General features: G+C 31.4%; 1 protein-coding gene across 1 annotated transcript in view; it reads right to left on the bottom strand.

Moving 5' to 3' along the window:
* Positions 1-606: 606 nt before the first annotated feature.
* LOC136978153 (cytochrome P450 3A30-like) overlaps positions 607-19,843 on the bottom strand; it is a 65,163-nt gene continuing 45,926 nt past the window's right edge. The window contains exons 5-14 of the mRNA XM_067273806.1: positions 19,634-19,765; positions 19,326-19,560; positions 16,489-16,631; positions 15,419-15,491; positions 12,799-12,865; positions 11,113-11,221; positions 9,330-9,418; positions 8,534-8,674; positions 8,286-8,445; positions 607-767 (exon numbers count right to left, since the gene is read on the bottom strand). Of these exons, the coding sequence (XP_067129907.1) occupies positions 690-767; positions 8,286-8,445; positions 8,534-8,674; positions 9,330-9,418; positions 11,113-11,221; positions 12,799-12,865; positions 15,419-15,491; positions 16,489-16,631; positions 19,326-19,560; positions 19,634-19,765 (1,227 nt within the window). The 3' untranslated portion in view covers positions 607-689. The remainder of the gene's footprint in view (positions 768-8,285; positions 8,446-8,533; positions 8,675-9,329; positions 9,419-11,112; positions 11,222-12,798; positions 12,866-15,418; positions 15,492-16,488; positions 16,632-19,325; positions 19,561-19,633; positions 19,766-19,843) is intronic.

Below are 19,843 nucleotides of genomic sequence, written 5' to 3'. Positions count from 1 at the left end.
TTGGTTAATGTTACCCTAGGATATTTAAAAAAATATTTCAGTTGTACAGTTTAAAATTAATTATAAAAATAGATAACCGGTGAAATCCTCGTATTTTTAAAATTGAAATTTTCGTTTTCTTTCAGAAAACCACTTAAAGTTCTTCCGCTTGTAGCCTATGTTATTGTGCCCGTGTAAGTTTGCCAACTGGGTGTATTAATCAGGACACTCAGACGGTCGGATGACCGCGTAGTCAAGGTGGCAGCCTACCGCTCTGAGGGCCTGGGTTCGAATTCTGACGGATCGAAGAATCCCCCGTAATTTTTCTAGGCGATGGTCCGTTCGGATATGTCGGGTCTCGTCCTTCACTTTCCGGCCGCTTCATTATAGGCCTGGCCGAACCCATAAGGGGCATCTCAGCTATAAGTAGGTGTTATTTTTGTGAATTAGAGTAAATATTGGCTGAGCTAGTATCTGCTTTATGTTAATATTAAAATGGGATTATGTTAAATTCCCATCGGACACGCACTCGCGTTTATGACATAGATTTCGAGCCTTGAATTTCTACACAAATACAGCAAATTAAATACAAATTATATATATTTTATTCATAAGCACCGATTATTATTAAAGTACATCAATTATATTGAAAGACCACGCTTTAAATGAACGACAATTTTTAACACAAATGTTAATATAACAATATAAAATTAAACAGGAATTGCTCTTAAAATCAGTTCATTCATTGGTTTCAGCACGAAGTGTTCGTTACCTACTATTAATGGCTCCTGGAAATTGAAAAAGAATACATGTAATTATCATAATTTGATATACGTATAGATTAAATAAACATGTTCTATCTGCATGCTGAAATTCGCCAGTACAGGTAGTGCCTAGCAATTTCTTGATGCACTAGCTCATAGCATAATAGACACCCACTCAGTCTTCGTTGTAATGAGTACAATACCTTCTCAGTAGTAAAAACAACTGGAAAGCAACGCAATAGAATGAACAGCGACAGCCGCGAAGATTTCCAGTTTTCCTCTCCCGATGCCGATACTGGCCGGTATCGATACTTTTGTGGTATCGGAACATTCCTACACACATTCAGCTGTTTTCGCACTCCATGAGCTAATACGCTATTGTACAGAACATTGCATTGAATGCCTACTTTCATTAGACAGATGGTGAAGTAAACATCCATTTCAACATCTGCAGAAATTAGGTTACAATTTCGTGAAAGCGGCTAGAAAAAGTAAACAGATTCCGAAACAAATGTCTATGACAAGACATGCTACCGCTTCAAGAGATGGTTAGATACTTCTTGAAATGGCAAATTTCAGCACGCGACATCGACATATAAACAAACTTATTTAATTTTTTATATTATTTTAATAGCTAGTTAATTAAATTAATTTCATGTGGCGTGTCAATTTTTTAATTTACATCATTAAATGTTCAATTCAAAGTATGAACTTACAAGGTAATACAAACGAAGTTTGAGTCCTTAATCAATTTTTATCCTTTATTTCATCCAGGAACCACGAATCATTAGATGTATTTAATTTAAAAAAAAAACTTATTTTAATAATCTCGAAAATTCAATCGCTGGAGTGTTCTTAAACGAATAAAGTGATGTACAGTACATTGTTGATAGATTGATTTTAAATCACTAACCACGTGTAAAGCATGTCTCACATGCATGACTAAGGACGTCTTGATACTGCCCATACCGATACCGTATTGATACTTTCCTCCATAGTATCGGGATCTGGTAATAGTTACATTTTTCAGAAGGTAAGTGTCGAACTGAAACAGGATTTTGTAGGCCGAGTCAGAACCTAAATAAAATTTTAACGCTATTTTTCAGTTACATTAAACTTATATAAAAATGATAAAAGACACTCCAAACTGGAAGACAAAGAGAGGTTTTTATTTAACAGACTATACAACGTGAAAGCAGTAACAAAAGAGAAAGGGTAAGAAACACGTGGCAGTGTTGCCGGTGTGTAGACTACATAGCGCACCCTGGTGGTGGAACCCGACATAACAAAAAATTAAATATTTTTCTTTAACCAAAAAAATATTACTGACCAAAAATTAATGTATTACGTCAGATTTCATTTCCGGAATCTATATATGCTTAGAGTTCTGATTACTATTTAGAAAAAAATATTTAGTTAAACATTATGCAGTACTTTTGTTTGTTAATAAACGTGGACCATCAAAATGAGCTACAATTTGAATATACTTGTTTAAAACTGGCATTTGTATAATTTGAACACAATACAGAACTTTATAAAGACACTATTTAATCTCATCACAATCGATTTCTTATCCATCCCTATCCCACACAACAGTAACCAAAGAACCTATTAGCAGGACTAGATCTGGGACTTCTTTTTTACCGTACATTAGACATCAGACGAGTGTAAACTGAAGTATGACGCACTGACTTCTGAACCAGATTCCCAGGATTCAATTCCTTGGAGTGAGCAACAAAATATTACATGCAGCTCTGGGTCCCATTCAGCTTTTATTGTAATGAGAACAGTATCTTCTCGGCAGTGAAAACAACTGGAATGTGTGAAGTTGCCGATGGGGTGCAATTGTTGGGAAGGAGGAGGGGTGGAGACAGTCGTATGTGAATATGATTTAGACACTGAGACTGGGCAATTTACAATTTGTTCCCGTTTAATTGAGTAAAACCATGCTTACAGGATTTTGTTAATTTTGCCTATAAAGGATTCAATTCTGATTATTCAGTCGGAGGAAAGTCCAGTGAAAGTCTGAGTGTCACTGTAGATGTTGACAATCAGTCCATTAGCGATTGACGTCTTATGAGTCGATGGCTCCGGTCCGTCCACATTGAGAGTTAGGTGAGAAGTTCGGATCAGCTAAGGTGCTCGTCCACAGAAGCACAACAAAGGAAAAGTAATGTTCAAAATAACCACTCAGTCGGTTTGACGAGAATAGCACATAGTTTTAGTAGAAAGAACGCTTCAGGATGAAATTTATCTATGCGGGTTACTTCCTCGGGACTTGGGTCATGGAGAGGAAAGAATTGATCTTGGAGAAAGAACGTCATGTCCTTGAAATGCGAGTTTTAAAAGGGTTCTCTCCTCAATTTCGCATTCCGATTGAACTATAGCTTATTGTTATCGCTTTTCAATTGGTCCACCCTTGTCTCCAGGTGACAATTTTACACCTTTCGGGCCGCGGGAGAGGTTGAAATCGACGTTCGACCCGCTACCGATCAGATGGTATTCATCTAAACTTTGAAATTGTCCCCAGGAATTCAAGCCTTAAATGTTTATCTTTTTGACAGAAAGAATATAATAAATAGTATTCGCGAGACATTGTTTAATTAAATCAATCTTTTTGCTTTGTTATTGTTTAGTTTTTGTATCTTCTTTATTTTCTAAAAGTGCGAATTTAACTATTTCGTCGGATATTCGTTAACATTTTAGTACAAAATTAGGAATTCGGTCCGGGACCTCACAAGTGCGTATACTTTTGGAGTCAATCTGATGCAAGATTACTCTGATCGTTCAAATCGTGTATACAAACGAACTGTAGCAATCTGGTAAATCTCTATCTGATATACAAATATCATCTAGGATCAATGGATCGCAACCAGACCGAGCTGAGGAAAAGTTAGTTTGGAACCGATAAAAAAAAAAACATTAATGATAGCAACCTCCATGGCTAAATTTAAGTTTATAGTTGACAACAAAAAAATATGCTTAAACAATATGCTTTTCAACAATATAAAAGTACTGTATTTAAAACTTAAATATGGTAATTAGAAACATTATTATTAAAATATCCAATAAACTGAGATGAAAAAATAAAGAATGTTGTACACATTACTCCCGGTGGAATTTCAGGACTTTGAGTATTTATCTGGACTCAGGGGACCAAGACGACTTCAACGGTACCCTACTTTGGACTGGAGACGAAAAATAAAAGAGTTATCACATTTACAATTTCTTGCCTTTCACGATGCATCCTATGCCATTTTAGAGTTAGTTTTTTTCTAGGTGGTGCTGCTTGTAGTTCAGTATACGTTTTCTTTCTTTTCTTTTGTTCAAGAACTACCGTGAATCAATCAATAACTAGTGACGTTAACCACTGGGCAGCCTGCTGGCGGTTTCTCTCCGGGAGGAATCCATCGAGACCACGAACAGTCGAACGCCACCTAGTGGAAAACTAACTCTAAAATGGCGTAGAATGCATTATGAAGGGCAAGAAATCGTAAATGTGATAACTTTCTTATTTTTCGTCTCCGGTCCAAAAATAGTGTACCTTTGAAGTCGTCTCGGTCCCGAGTTCAGATATTTACTCAAAGTCCCGAAATTCCACCGGGAGTAATCTATACACAGCCAAAATAAGTATTAAGAAACAATTCTGCACAATTGTACGGCAAGAATGCATGGCGTGCACTCTCCCATTTTGCCATTTTGTGAGCAATTTTATTTACATAGAAAATAAGACTCTGTATACTTGTATACTGTACTTTCCTTCAACTAACACACATGACAGAAGCGATCTGCATCACGTGACAAAGACTGATCCAATCTTACATAAGAAAACATCTAAAACGATAAGTACAGTACATTCACCTCTGGAAGACGACGCAAAGGAATTGAACAGCGACATCTGGCAAGATTTCCAGTTTCCATACCCAATACCGATACTGGTCGGTATCGATACTTTAAGACCGATACCGGTATAGATATGTAAGGTAATACTAAACTAAAGCAAGTGTCGATATTGCAAACTATGTATGAACTGGCAACCCATGCAAGACCATTCGAAACAAGAAGAGACTTGGGGCCATATTTTGGTCACTTATCTCTGGTCTTTTCTTTCAAGGACGAATGACGTCAAAACGAGAGACGAAATGCGTCTCTCAGAGACAGTGGCGATTCTGGGCTGTGTTCAGCAACACAGAACATCTAAGAATTCTGAGTGGCTTAGTGGGCGGAGCTAGGAATGTTCTGAGCATCATCCAACAAATATTCTTAGTTAGACAACTGGGCAAAATAGTTGACGAAGTTAAAATTATGTTTGCAACGATTCTCGCAAACGAACTGGTCGAAAAAGGATGAAGTAACCAATACAATTATTCAAATGAAAGTTGCGTCAGATCAGATCGTGATGAAATTAATGAAGCAATTATTAATTGTAACCAACAAAATGGACTGTTGTCTTCGGTTAAAATGTATTCGGAATCTGTTATACCGACGTATGATAAATTTACATTTCGAAGTCATTTTACAATGAGTTAATGATTTGAATGAGAGAATAACATTGTAATTGTTATAATAAAGTATGTTTAATCCAACGCGTGCAGCCATCTTGCAAATTGTACAAGACAAAAACAATGACGTCACTAGTAGAAGCCAGCAGAGATAAAAGAAGCTGACTGAACTAGCTAGAATTCTAACGGTGGGAGGAGTCAAGCAGTAGCTAGAAACGAGTTCAACATCGCGGCTTAACTAGACTTAGCAAGAATTCTGCGTTACTGAACATGGCCTTGGCCACTTTTAACAATCTCGTCTTCGTTGACGACGTCACGATTCTATCAGGTTGATTATACATGTTCGGGTTATCTGCATAGTATAGAATGAAAATGAAATTGTGAAATTTCCGAAAATGCAGAGTACGTAATTATAAATCGCGTGGTAAGGAAAGCACATAATTTTGACGAAGTTGTTTTTTGTTTTATAATGTTTTTGTAGATTGTAATGTCAATTTGTCTCTTAACAAATAAAAATTTTAATAACCTAAGTTAGAAAAGCGTGCGTACTTAGATATTTTTCGAAAGTTAGATTTACCTATGGTGGCCAAAATGATTCCAGCAAACAGAAGAAAGGAAACAGTGGGGACGCACGTCCTAACCTAACCTAACTTATGGTAATTTATTAGAATAGATTAGGTTAAGTTAGAACGTGCGTTCGCACTGTTTCTTCTGTTTGCTGGAATCAGAGACGAGCCGCCATTTTAGCCACCATAGGTAAATTTAACCTTTTCGAAATATTACCATCTAATTTCTCCTTAACTATCTAAGTAAGATTAACATCATATTCAATAGTTCAGTAATTGATGTAGGATAATTAAAAAATAAATAAATAAATAAAATTGATAGCGTTTCCGAGTAGGCACTGGAAAAAAATCAAAAGCATTTTCTTTCTCGAAATACAGTATTCTTTCCCGAGATAGAGAACGTTCTCTAATACGATTGTACAGCACGAGTAGCATCCAGTCATCTACATTGGATATAACGACATCAAGGCTAAACACGAAAGACAACTATCCGCTCGTCTCTGAGAAACGAGAGAATGAGTTGTCCAGAATCGCGTTTGGAAAGATGTGACGATCTCACCAGACGCAGTCGCCCACCAAGTTATGGATGTGAGAACAAGTGTATTTATACTCTTAGATTAGAATCAAGTTTAATTCTAAGTTAAAGGTATGCCCCATCATTGTTCTAGCACGATACTTTTCTGGTATCGAGACGTCCCTGTGCATGACCTTCATTTCATTTTTGCTTTCTGGCTGTTACATATAACAAAGGGAAAGTATGGGGATCGGTAAAAAAAATGACCCCCAAAATTTCTACATTGGAATTTGGTGACCTAGAAATACTGTATCGAGAAATGCGAAAAAGGAAATCTGAGATTATTTTATCAGTATGTATGGATTTTAGTGTGTATTGGGGGAATGATTTACCTTCTTTGAAGCTTAATAATTCGTGTGTCTTTTGTCTAAAATTTCTGAAATTTTGCAGGAGGTTTTTGTATTAAGGAATTGATGCTATTAAATTTTGATGGTTAAAGGTTAAGGGTGAGATGATAAAGAGGGACCCTATGTCATACCTCGAATGGGACAGAGTTAATGAGGATTTTACTCGTTATTACCATATACAATTTTTTAATACAATTCATTTCTACCGTCAACTTTAAGCTTTTTGCCATTTTATAATAATTAAAAATAATGAAAGTTTATTTTAAATAAAATATCACAGATGGCGCCACACCAGTTTTGAATGTTATTGCTATTTTGAAAGTTATGAAATTCGTTTCAGGATTTTTCAAAGCATTAATCAATATATTTAAATTATATTTTTTATCTATTTAGAAATTTTCACATTTTAAAGTTTTATATTTTTAATGTAAAAAAATCTCTAATATGAAATTAGTTTTCAAGAAAATCAACATATCTTAAAAACACGTAACTGATGATATTTATACAGAACAATTTTTTGCTTTTTGCTTCAATTTAAAAAACTATAATAATTTTCTTAATTAAATGATAACGCACCTATCATTTGTAATTATTTAAAAGTTTTAACAGAGAAGTAAATTATGACAAATAAACCTGCGATCAGATGTATTAAGATAATTTTTCAGTGGCCGTTAACAACTCTCTGCATCTTTGTCTACGTTCAGGAGATACTGACTAATGCTTTAGGCAAATGGTCTTTTTACCAAATGTCTAGTAATACCACAGAACAGAGCCGCGACAAGGGTGAGATATACGAAAGGGAGAAGCACTTGCTTCAGTTGAACAATGAGAAAAGGCTCCAAATTGATGAAAAATGAAATCAGGCAATGACGTTAATTCCAGACCTTAAAGCATCTACAAATTTAAATCTTTTAATAACGATTCATGAATATAATTTAGTACAGTCTTATCCAAGTTTAGAAGTTGCATTGAGCATACTCCCAACACTACCTTTAGCTTCTAGTGAAAAAGTTTTCAGTAAGCTAAAAGTTATCAAAATATATTTAAGATCGTCACTTGCTCGAGAAAAATTGTCAAACATGGTAATTTTATCAATCCAAAAGAAATTTACAAAACAAATTAATTTTGATAAAATAATTGATGAATTTGCTTCACTAAAAGCAAGAAAAGTAAAACTTTAAAAAAGATTTTATATTGGGCATTTATTTATATAAGTATTATTTATATTATTCTGTCTCTATTATGTGATTTTATTTGTAATATGTGTAATTTTATGTTCCTACTACTGTTGTACTATTACTGCGTTCAGTGATTTTTTACTTAATAATGAATATATTTTGTTCCCAAAATCATTTACTTATTTGTTTTTATTTAATACTTATTAAAGTAAAAATTGACTCAATAGCAATAATCAGGAATATGAAACTGTACGGAATTGTTTATAAATTATAGTTTGATCAAAGTTAAAACTCAGATTTTTTTAGCAGTGGAGAATTGTGCATTATGCAACTGCAAACATAATTAAGTAATACTATTTTATATTCATTACTTACCGTTTCTTCACATATTTCGAATTTATATTTGGTTAAAAGATGTGTGAATATCTGTCTTATGGAGAGATAAGCAAATCGCATTCCAATGCAGGTTCTAGGACCATATCCAAAGCCTTGGAAAACTATAGGATTTATCTTTTGTTTGTTTTGTACTGAAAATCTAAAATATATTACATGAAACGGAACTTATATTAAAAACATAACAGAAAACAATAACGTATATTAATGCATTTTATTACTATATTTACCGATCCGGATCAAATGCTTCAGGATTCTCCCAAAATTCAGGATCGTGATGCAGTTGATAGGCAGCCACTTGTAGAACCAAATTCTTTGGTAAAGTTATTGAATTCCACTTAATTTCTCCTGTTACTTTTCGATTTAACAAACTCCACAAAGGAAAATCAAAATTACTGAAGTTATTTAATGAAAAATTCTTTCTATGAAAAGTTTTTGTTCAAAGAAAAATTCTTTATCAAACAACGAATGAATTCTAACAATACTCGAGAATTTCTGGAAAGTATTTAAATAAAAACAAAATAATACAGAATTAAAACAAAACTAATTTTATAGCCATATGTAACAGAAATATCCGGCGCTTCCCGAACTAAAAATAAACTGTAAATATGATTTTAATTTTATGTTTGTCTTTATTACTTTTTTGCCTGTGTAATGGTGGATATCTCTCAAGTCAGTCCTAATGGATAATAACCCATCCAGCTTTCTAGGTAACACGAAAAGTGTTATTTTTCAAAGTTTCCATAATTTTCGCAACAATAGATTGCTTTTTTGCAATGCTTCCGGTAACAGTGCAATCCATCCAAAATTTTTTAAAATCTATCTGATAATTTTTCAATTTGTGTGATATTTAAGAAATGTTTTTTTAAAATTTTAAGAGGTGTAAACTGCCTTAAATATTTGTAATATTTTCTACAATCCTTTGCTGAAACATTGGCAGACTTTAATAACAAAAACAACTAAATGCTTATCGATATCAAAGTTTAACATAATAATATTAAATTAATTTGTGGAATAAACACTTACAATCGAATTAAAGTGTAATATCTGGTAGTTTCAAGAATGACTTGATCGAGATAAGGAATTCCACACAAAAAAGAATTTTCCATTTCTGCCTGTAAAATTACAATGTAAAGTTTATAATAATTCAAATTACATCAAACTATAAATACAGTAATCGATATGTTTCATATATTAAGTACTATGTGAGTAATTTGGATTTTCACAAGTCCGAAACTTCAACTAACTTGTAAGAATGAAACGGCTGTAGATCACGACAAAATACAACTTTTACAGCTGTGCTGAGCGATTATCCATCCATACATTTCACAATATACAGAATTATTTACATTGGTAATAATGAACAATTATGTCTTTCGTGGAAATCCTTTTGCTTATTTTTGTAGAAATGAAAAATTAATTACAGCTTTTCAGCTTATCATAAAGCGCGGTGGTGCTCTACAGAAGAGCTCAGCCACAGGTTCAAGTGCCAAATTTAATCTTTATTAACTACAAGACTAATAAACCGAATTGTATGAAATTTAAAGTATTTAGTGTCTGAGATGAGAACTCCGAAAGCATTAAATTTTGAAGAAATTCGTTGAATCGTTCTAGACTTCTAGACAATATCAAATTTAGCATTCATTGCACTAGATTTACGAGAGAGATTTTCGCAATACTAAGCTACCGGAAAATCTAGAAGGAGTCTGCGTATGCTTAATAGCTCTTACAACAGCTGATCACCTCCTTTGTGGTCCTTTTGAGTGTTTTATTTTTAAAATATTGAGTATTTATAAAATTATAGCCCATTTTTTAAATATTAACATTTCATTGGTCGACTAACTATTACATGACAATGATGTTCAGCGAATATTTTTAATCTATTAATTAATACTTCGGCATGATTTCACTCTTATTAACGTCTAAATCTTTCTCCGATTTGCACCAAAGTTTTCATACTTATACTCTACAACACTGAGAAAGATCTGCCGGCCATCACGTGACTGTTAAATGAATATAGGGTTATCATAAAAACTCTTCTCTTATAAAGTTATTGATGACTGAAAAACATTTGAAATCCCATTTAAAAAAAACTAGTAAACCAAACTGAAAAAGTAGAGCTCAAAAAAAGCATCTAAACAAAGGAAAGTTTTCAAAGTTGTGGCATAAGAATAGTGGAAGCTGATTTGACAGTAAGATTCAATCAGTGAATAAAGTGCACATTACACAGACTATAACTACAGGAAGTTTAGGATGAGGTAATGTCATCATGATAATAAATCGGAAAAATGGGCATCGTTACTTTGAGCTTTACTTTGTGCCTCAAATTTCCTTTTCTGATACTGCTTAAAGATTTCTAACGTTCAGTCAAAGTAATGTAGGGGCAACGACTTTTAGGCACAAAGTAAACACTAAGTCATTTTCTGTGACGATGCTTATTTTTCAGATTTATTATTATGATGACATTACTTCATCCAAAACTTCCTGAGATTGTAGTCTGGGTAACGTGCATTTCATTCACTAATTGAATCTTATTGTCAAATCTGCTTCCACTATTCTTATGCCACAACTTTCAGAAGTTTTCTTTATTTAGATGTTTTTCTAAGCTCTACTTTTTCAATCTGGTTTTACCAGTTTCTTATGGGATGTTCTGAGATAAAGCGATGTTAACTTTATGCTAATAACAATACTTTGCAATTGTATTAATAGTTGAGTAGGAAAAAACTAAGGAAGTAAAAGTGAGTAAAAAGTTAAGTAAAAACAAGCATTCATAAAATTGAGAAAATTGAGACATTTGAATAATTTTTACCTCATTCGTGTTTAATAAGTTCAGCTCTTTTCTAACTTTGTTTTGGATTTCGGGATGTTTTGCCATCATATACAAAGCAAATGTTAATGCCGAGACTAATGTTTCATAACTGAAAAACCAAATATATTTATATAATGTTAAATTTTTTCTGTTTTGCATACATAATAAATTCAAAGAACGAGTAATGATTCCATTATTATTTAGTTAGATAGTAAGATATAATCAGGGCCGGCCATCGGGGGGGGTGCGGCGGATGCTACGCACCGGGGCCCCGCGATTGAGGGGGCCCCAACATTATCAAGAATGCAGTATTTTTAGTAATTTTTCTGAAGTAATTAATGTATTAGCAAGAACAAAATCACGCTTTAAATAAACATGCATTAATATATGTTCGTGTTTGTAAATTTTTTTATTTTAGAAAAACATTTGGGCCCAAATAGTTTCTTGCACCCGGGCCCCTTTATCGAGAAGGCCGGCCCTGGATATAATGTATATTAAGAAAATATAGTAAAACCTTGGCCATCTCACTTAAATAGCCAAGATAGATTGACCAAAAGTGACATTTAACCCCGTTTACTGGTCAACAGAACAGGCTTCAACTCAACGTTTCTAAACCACGTGTATAGTTTAACGATCTATAAAATGGAATTGAGTTTTCCTTTTTCTGCTATAGTTTTAAAACAGTTTGCAGAGGTCTTTCCGACGGATGACGTTCAAACAAAAACATCTTTATTTGGGATAAATTGAATTTATCCGTACAATTTAATAAGAATAATTATAAATTTATATTATTTATTCATCTATAAATTGGCGCTATTATATTGGTGTGTTAATCAAATTGCTTTATTCAAAGGTCGATTCTATAATCAACGAGCAATTATTTATTGTGACATCATCACATTGCCACGCTGAAATTTTAAATTATATTTTTAATTTATTTAATTTAAAAATATATGCTCTCCACCTCAAATTATTGATAATGTTTTGTTCCTGCACATCATACTTTTCCTTTAACAATAGAGTCGTGCAGGTCATCTATTAATTGCTTTCAGAGGAAACTTCTTGAATTGAAATAACATAACTTTTAATTTGTAACAATAGTTTTTATATAATTAATCAGAGCCTCCTGCACGTAATGTTTCCATATCTTAACTCGTCTTTCATTTATCTAACTTCGTTCTGGAGATTAAGGAAAGGCAGACAGACAGCGGACGACAGTTGGAATTTATGTCTACAATTTTTTCGAATTTCAGCCAAATTATTAAAACAGGCAAAACTGGAGACAATCCCAGAAAATCGGGTAATCTGATCACCCTAACAAAGAGATTACAATCAGTTTTAACCCTCCTATATGGACTATAATAAACAATAAATCATTTAAATTTTTTAAGATTATAAAAATTAAATTTATAAAATAAATTATCTGTTACATTATCTTGAATATGAATTTGTTGTTATTAAAACAATCATTTCATTAAGCTAAACATTCTTAAAGATAGTTGACAAAATATTTTTTATTTTATCTTAAATCTAAATTGTGATTCGGATCTTATCATTTTTAGTTATAAACGATTAATTTGTAACATTTCATACACATAAATGCACAACATTTGCACATTAATTAAAACTTATTATTTTAAATTGTCTATTAAAATAAATACGTTTAATAACAAATAGTTGAATTACCTTCCGAAAGTAAAACTCATCATATTTATAAGAATCTCATCCGTCGTTAATGTTCTTTGCTTCATACCTAATTTTAAAAACGCACCAGAATAAGTCATTACAAATTGCAATTATTGTAAGACTGTATCACATGCAATCAAATACACTATTAATGAAACATAACACATTTATTAACAAAAATAATTATAGGCTCACAGAAAACTTCAAAAAATGTTAATACTTTTAGAGTAATTGAGGTAAAAACCTGGCCGCTTATCATGCTTTTGTATAATGATATGTAAGTATCAGTTAATATGGTGTACGCATTTTTTATTACGTCCTGAAGCCTTTCTAACAGAGCTTCATCTAACGGACGGCAGTAAGTTTCACATAAATTTACGTCTGGCAAACTACCCATGAAAAGTACTATTTTTGCTAAGTGTGAGCAAGTACCGACGCTTTGTTGGAAAAACACCCATAGATTCAGGATAAAGAGTAGGCCCTCACGTTTCTGTCAGGATGACGCGAGAGGATGAAGCCAGACGGGAATAGTGGTGGCAGACACAGAGACTTATATAGTTTACAAATTAGAATCGCGTTTATTAATAGCCCGTAATTGAAAGAAAAATGTGTTTTTCTTTCCATTTGTGGAGGTTGCAGCTGTGACTAATAGGTTTAATTATGAAATTTGACGTTCCTTACATATAACAGAGTGGAAGGTAGATATCTCTTGTTTTCGTTTTCTCCTTTTCTATCATTTAACTCACCCGAATTCTATTTCTCTTAACACATTTCTCTTTTCGAGCCATTCAAACAAAAATATTTTGTATCGCTATTTACTACAATAATGGGAATAAAATAACAAGTTCGAGTTCACGAGAGAAATCGGTTTTATTAAGCTGAAACCAACAGAAAAGCTGCAAAATCTGAGTTAAGGACCATGTCATTATGTAATTTGGATCATTTAGTGCTTCACGAGCCAGATTAAACATCATTTAACTCTTAAATTCTAAAAATATTTATGTGAATTTAGTGTTAAGTTAGTTTTGGATGAGTTCAAATTGATTTGGCCGTACATTTTCAGACAAGCTTGGCTCGGCATTTTAACAGATAATGTATGGAATATATGATAGTGGCTGACTCGTTAATAATCGAACTTGTAAATTTAAGTCACTTTCTTAAGTTTATTTCGTTTTCTTCATAAAAAAACCGCTGGAATAAGTTAATCTAAGATATTAACGCTCATCTTACTCTAATTTATTTTATTTCTAATTAAATGCAAGTAACTTTAGACAATGTTGCTGTTTTGTCGAATATAAAATGAGCTTAAGTTTAGAAGTTGTTGTAGTTCTAAACAGTTAGGCTAATCTTTCTGAATTAACTTTGATAAAACTGGTCAACTTGGCCAGGTTTAGACATATGTCAAGTTTTTCGCATACCGAGTGAAAACCTGACTGTTTTGGTGAAAACCGAACTGCTTTCCCATATTATTTCTTATGTTCTGAGAGACAAAACATTCATGATCATGTTCACTCAATTCAAATTGAAAGTGGTAATGACGTACTAAAGAAATGTGTCTCCAGATCTGTTTAAACTCGTTTTCATATCTATCATCAAACGATTAAGTGGCGAGGCTTTATCTCAATCATCTTATATGGAGGCAGATGAGCAGTCGTTGCAGCAAGGGTAGTAAATATTAAACGTTTTTAAAAGCATCCTGTATATTTTTACAAAATTATGTAAATTAATATTCTTACTAATATAATAAAAACAAGTAAATTAATTATCAAAATTCAATTACTTCATGTTTTCTTTTTTAAAATTGTGAGATAAATTTCCATTGTAAATTATGGGGATAAAGATTTATCTCATTAATAATCAATTATTCTCTTTTCATTAAACTAAATAAATTTGGTGTAATTCAACTTTTTGGCAAAATTTTCCGTACGAATAAAATAACATATCCGAAAATCTATTTCATTTGCTACAATTATAATATCTGTGCATTAATCTCAATAATATATAAATACTGATAAAGGCAGAAAGTCTAGAAACTTTAATAGTAATCTTATAGAATATAAAACACTCAAACATGAATTAATATCGTGCAAAAATAAACAGTGTTATTGTTTCTATGTTTATCTGCACGATATCGTTATTAATTACAAGATAAGTTCTTCTATTAATATTTCGTATATTTTTGCAATTTCGTTTAAAATATTCCGTAGTCAAAGATCAAATTTGATCAAATTTTACCTGCAATGTACTGTACAGTACATACAGTATATATATATATATATATATATATATATATATAACATATATATATATATATATAATTTCTAATATAAAAAATATGGAGATGGTAAATTTATATTCATATTTCTATACTATAAATATTGATTTTAAAATTTGTTTTGATATTTTCCACATTATTATCATTTTATTTTGTAAGAACTGTGCAAAAAGTTGCGCGTATTCTAATTAAATGAATATTATTAATAAAAATAAACCGGATATATAATGTTTCTGATGTAAAATAATCGAGAAAGTCTAATTTTCTATCGTTTTAAATTTAGCCTAATTAAAAAAGAGGAAATGATATAATATCTATTTAAATTTAATTCATAGAATTACTCACTATTATTTTCATTTTCACTTTCATTCTCAGTTCCAGCTTTCATTAAAAGTTGTACGAAATCATCTCGTTGAATCTGGAATATTTTCAAATACAAAATTTAAATGAAAAATAGAAATTAAAGAATTTAAATTAAGTTTATAATAATAGCAGGATGGAAGTATAAAGCAAGATATAGCTATGCTACTAAGATAGATCGATGGAATGAGGTGACAAGTAACTTTTATAGAAGTTTGAAAGAAGAGTAAACGTAGAAAGATAAGAAAAGAGAAAAACAAAATATGGAATAGATTTATGAAATAAAATTTGTTTAAATAATAAAATAAAACATAGAAATTTGTTTCAAGTTTTCTCATTTTACTTTACTAAAGATAAATTCAAGTTAATTGTATCAATTATTTCAGTTTAAAGTTACATTAAATTCTAAAAATATTTTCATGTAAATTATTATTTCATTTCAAATTATTTTTTATAATATATAGGGCCTATACTTTTCAAGAGAATTAAATATAACAAATTTATCGAAAATAGTTTTATTCTTGAAGCAATTATCTTTCATAGTAACAACTAAAACGTAAAAATTTTCTGTCCGAATTTTTTTTTTCAATTTAAACTTTCAGATAATTACTAACAATTTTTTTTTCCATTTATTTCTCTTCTAATCATGTATGATCTCCTAAAGTTACTATATCTTCAGGAGATCATACATCTGGCTTTCAATAGGAAAGTTTGAACAAGAAAGATTGCCTTCTGGGGAAATCTTTTATCTATACAAAGTTCTTGTAAAAGTGTCTTTCAGCATGTTCTTTTCTAGCATTTTACTTCATTTTCACGTCAAATCTACTAATTAATCAGTAAAGCTATCGCAATAAACCAAGCTAAGAATTACTCGAGATTGTATGTAAAATATAGATAAAATAGTTTCTGAATATAATTTTTATTATTAATCAACAACTAATTAAATCTCTTAATGTTTAAGAAACGTTATATATAACCTGTATTAAAATTAATATATATTTAAGCAATTAAAATATCTGTTATGAATATCACTTATAATATAATTAGACACTAACTTGAGGATTTGATCTCCTCACACGAAGCACATTTAATAAATTCTTATAAGCTCCAAAGCATGAAGGTTTTCCTAAATAATATGAAATCTTATCCTTAGCTTCTCTTATTAACGTGAAAACAGTTGAAAATTCTGGAAAACATACTGAAATTGAAAATTAAAAATTAAGTGTATATTATTGCGACATTGTCACAATTCCGTGGGGGGCAATTTTTTAATCAGATTTTAATTTTAAAAAATCACGTGATTTCCGGTGCATACCGGAAGTTTGTATATAGTTAATTGGGGCATTATAGTTAATTAAATAACAGATGTTTAAATTTAGAGAATGCATTTATTATAATGATAAAAAGAATTATAAAACATGGCCTAAAAATATATTACTAGGAGTAAAATAAAAATAGAAATAACTAAAAATCATCACATTTGTTGCTGTTTTTATTTGTAGAAATACTCACGTGGTTTTAACTATCATATTTGATTAGCAAAATAGCTGAATGTAAACATTTCAATTTTATTTTACTTCTTATTGAAATAGTATTTGTGTAAATTGTTTATATTGCCTATGACAAGCAATTTTATTACATTTCATAATAAAATTAACAAATTATTAGGTTTTCGTGACATTAAAAAATCAACAAGTGGTGATTGTATTTATTCAATTCTGCTTCAATAAACTTGTTCACTTGTTGATTTAGTACTGTTTTGACACAACAAAAAGTATTTTGAGTGTAACAAAATAAAATGATACAAACGAAAATCAGCAAACTAAAAACATGAAAGATTAACACATCTAGAAACTCTAAAGAAAATATTTTTGTGGCCCTTGATTTGAGAATATACTGTATATGCAAATATATTAATATATTATATGAGTTAGCTACGCTACTTTTAAAAGTTACATTTACTCCACTGACATTTAAATAGAATTTTGCCTAGACAATTCAGAACACTTTACGTAGAAAAAGGAATCTTGAAAAAAGATTTTATACTCGAAAATGGAGACATCATTGAATCTCTGGAGAAGTCTACAAATATTTAGGATTCATCAAGACAACCTCAGAACATTCACAAATAAAACAAACAAAATACAACAGATTAAACGAAATACTAACGACATAGCTTAATGTAAAACGTACATTTAAAGCAATCGACATAAATTTCGTCCCAGTAGTGAAATATTCATTTGAAATTATACCTCGTCCTCTCTTTTAATGAGAGTATTTCTATAGAAAACAAACGTCAGAATTATATAAAACTGTAACTATTGCAGATAAAAATAATATATCATTAAATACAGAATTGGATGTAACACAATATACAAATTACACAGAAATCATCAGGGCTGTATTAACCTACAGCCGGGCCCATTAACCTACAGGGTTTCAGTATTTCGGGTCTCCTCCGACACTTCAATGCCACTACAGTTGGCAGTATGACCCAAGTCCAGTAGGTACTAGATCGTAGTATCTAGCCCTATTTTTGTAAACACTATTAGTCCTTTTTTTCCTACATCTCGGGCCGCGGACAGTTTTATTTCACGGGTCTTCTGCAAGTGCTTAGTATGCCTAATGGTTAAAATGACTGTGGATACTTGGAATAAATCCTTGATCGAAGAGTCCACGGTAGAAATCTTAACGTTTCGTCCATGAATCAAGTTGATAGAACTGCATCAAACTTAGCTGAGTCGGGAAGTTTCTTTGGAGAGACAGAAGGGTTTACGATCGTCATATGCAAAATCAGGTCATAAATACAAGAAACTACAGAAACTACATTTTAAAAGACGACACTTGTATGAAGCCACATCATGCGAGATTGAGGGGGCGCTGAATGCAGGGTACTGAACTGTGACCATAGGCGAAGGTTGGGGTCACTGGCAACATTTCCCTTTCCTCTTTTACAATGGGTAAGAAAAAACATTGCATTTAATGGTTTCCATATATGGGAACAATGTAGGTAAGCACACAAAGTGTGTCATAGAAAGGTTTTTCTAAGATTATTTCCAAACCTTTCTCACACAAGGGAAAATGATTTAGGTGGCGTTGGGTATAACTTTATGGAATCAAAAGAGCGGTAGCTTAAAAATGTTTTGGAATCATTGCGTTAGATCATTAGTGGGCACTAAATTGAAGTGACTTGCTTGCATAAGCAGTAAATTCTTATCTTTTTAAGCTGTTTTAAAACTTTCTTAACTTACATAATAAATGTTGTGCAAGGTGTAGTACGTTAGCGTATAACCTGTGAACTTTTTAGATTGTTTTGCATGGTTTTGCAGAGGCGTAGCCTCTAGTAAAAGGTCGTCTCTGCAATGAAAGACTGTTGTTTCCGATGATTTGACATGACGTAAATGAAGACATTTAGTTTTTTCTACGGAATTTTTTTTAATGTTTAAATATATTTTTTCTGTGTTTGTTAATTGCTGTATTTATGTTTGTTTCGTTAACGAAAGAATTCAGTAATGTAAAATGTTAATGAAAAACGTATGTTCGATTGTTGTGTTTTTGCTCTATTTATTTAAAAATGTTTGAAAAATTCCGCTCATTCCAATTTGGAATATCGTTGTTCACCTGATGCAGCTCTTGTTTAAGATCGAAAACGTTCGTCAGTTTTTACATTAAAACTTTCGTTACTGGATGTTAAAGGTTTTGTTGAATATGTTTATTAATTCGTTCCAGTTATTGAGAAGAAGGTAATTTTAAGAGAAATAATAAAAATTTATAATTAATTTTGGAATTTTAATAAATAGCTTCATTTTCTTTCTTTCTAAATAGTAAACTTTAAAAGTAAGAATTTTAAAAATTAATTAATTAATGATAAGGAAAGAAAATTATGACTTACAAGCAAGAGCTATAATTATATCTTTCTGAGGTATATTTGCTAGTTGTTGAATGTCTTCGTGAAACTTTCTGTACATTTCTGATTCATCCTTTTCTATTCCAAACATATTTGACATTGTATTGTCGAAACATAATTGGCTAAATAATGTTTTCATCGGAACAAATTCTTTATTTTCAATTTTTTTCTCTATTTTCATTAAGACACGAGTAATAGATTTCTCCAATATTGGTATCATCTAAAATAGAATATATCTGATTATTGAAATTCTCAAATTGACAACAGAAATTTTCTTTTATTTGTAGAATTACTCCTTTCAGTTTTCTGCTAGTGAAAGCTGAAGACATCATATTATGAAGTTCTTTCCAATACATTCCACTAACACTCCCAATTGATGTTTCTCTGAATGCCTTCAATGGTATTCCACCATCTTCGATAAACCACTAAAGAATTCAAATTATAAACTTTATTAAAGTTATTAAATGTTTTCACTAATTATTAATTAGTAAGGAAAATTATTC

Source organism: Centruroides vittatus, unplaced genomic scaffold (assembly GCF_030686945.1).
Source record: "Centruroides vittatus isolate TY-2023 unplaced genomic scaffold, ASM3068694v2 contig_5, whole genome shotgun sequence".
NCBI classification, from domain to species: domain Eukaryota; kingdom Metazoa; phylum Arthropoda; class Arachnida; order Scorpiones; family Buthidae; genus Centruroides; species Centruroides vittatus.
Note: the sequence above shows the minus strand (reverse complement) of the source record. Positions and strands in the feature narration are given on the sequence as shown.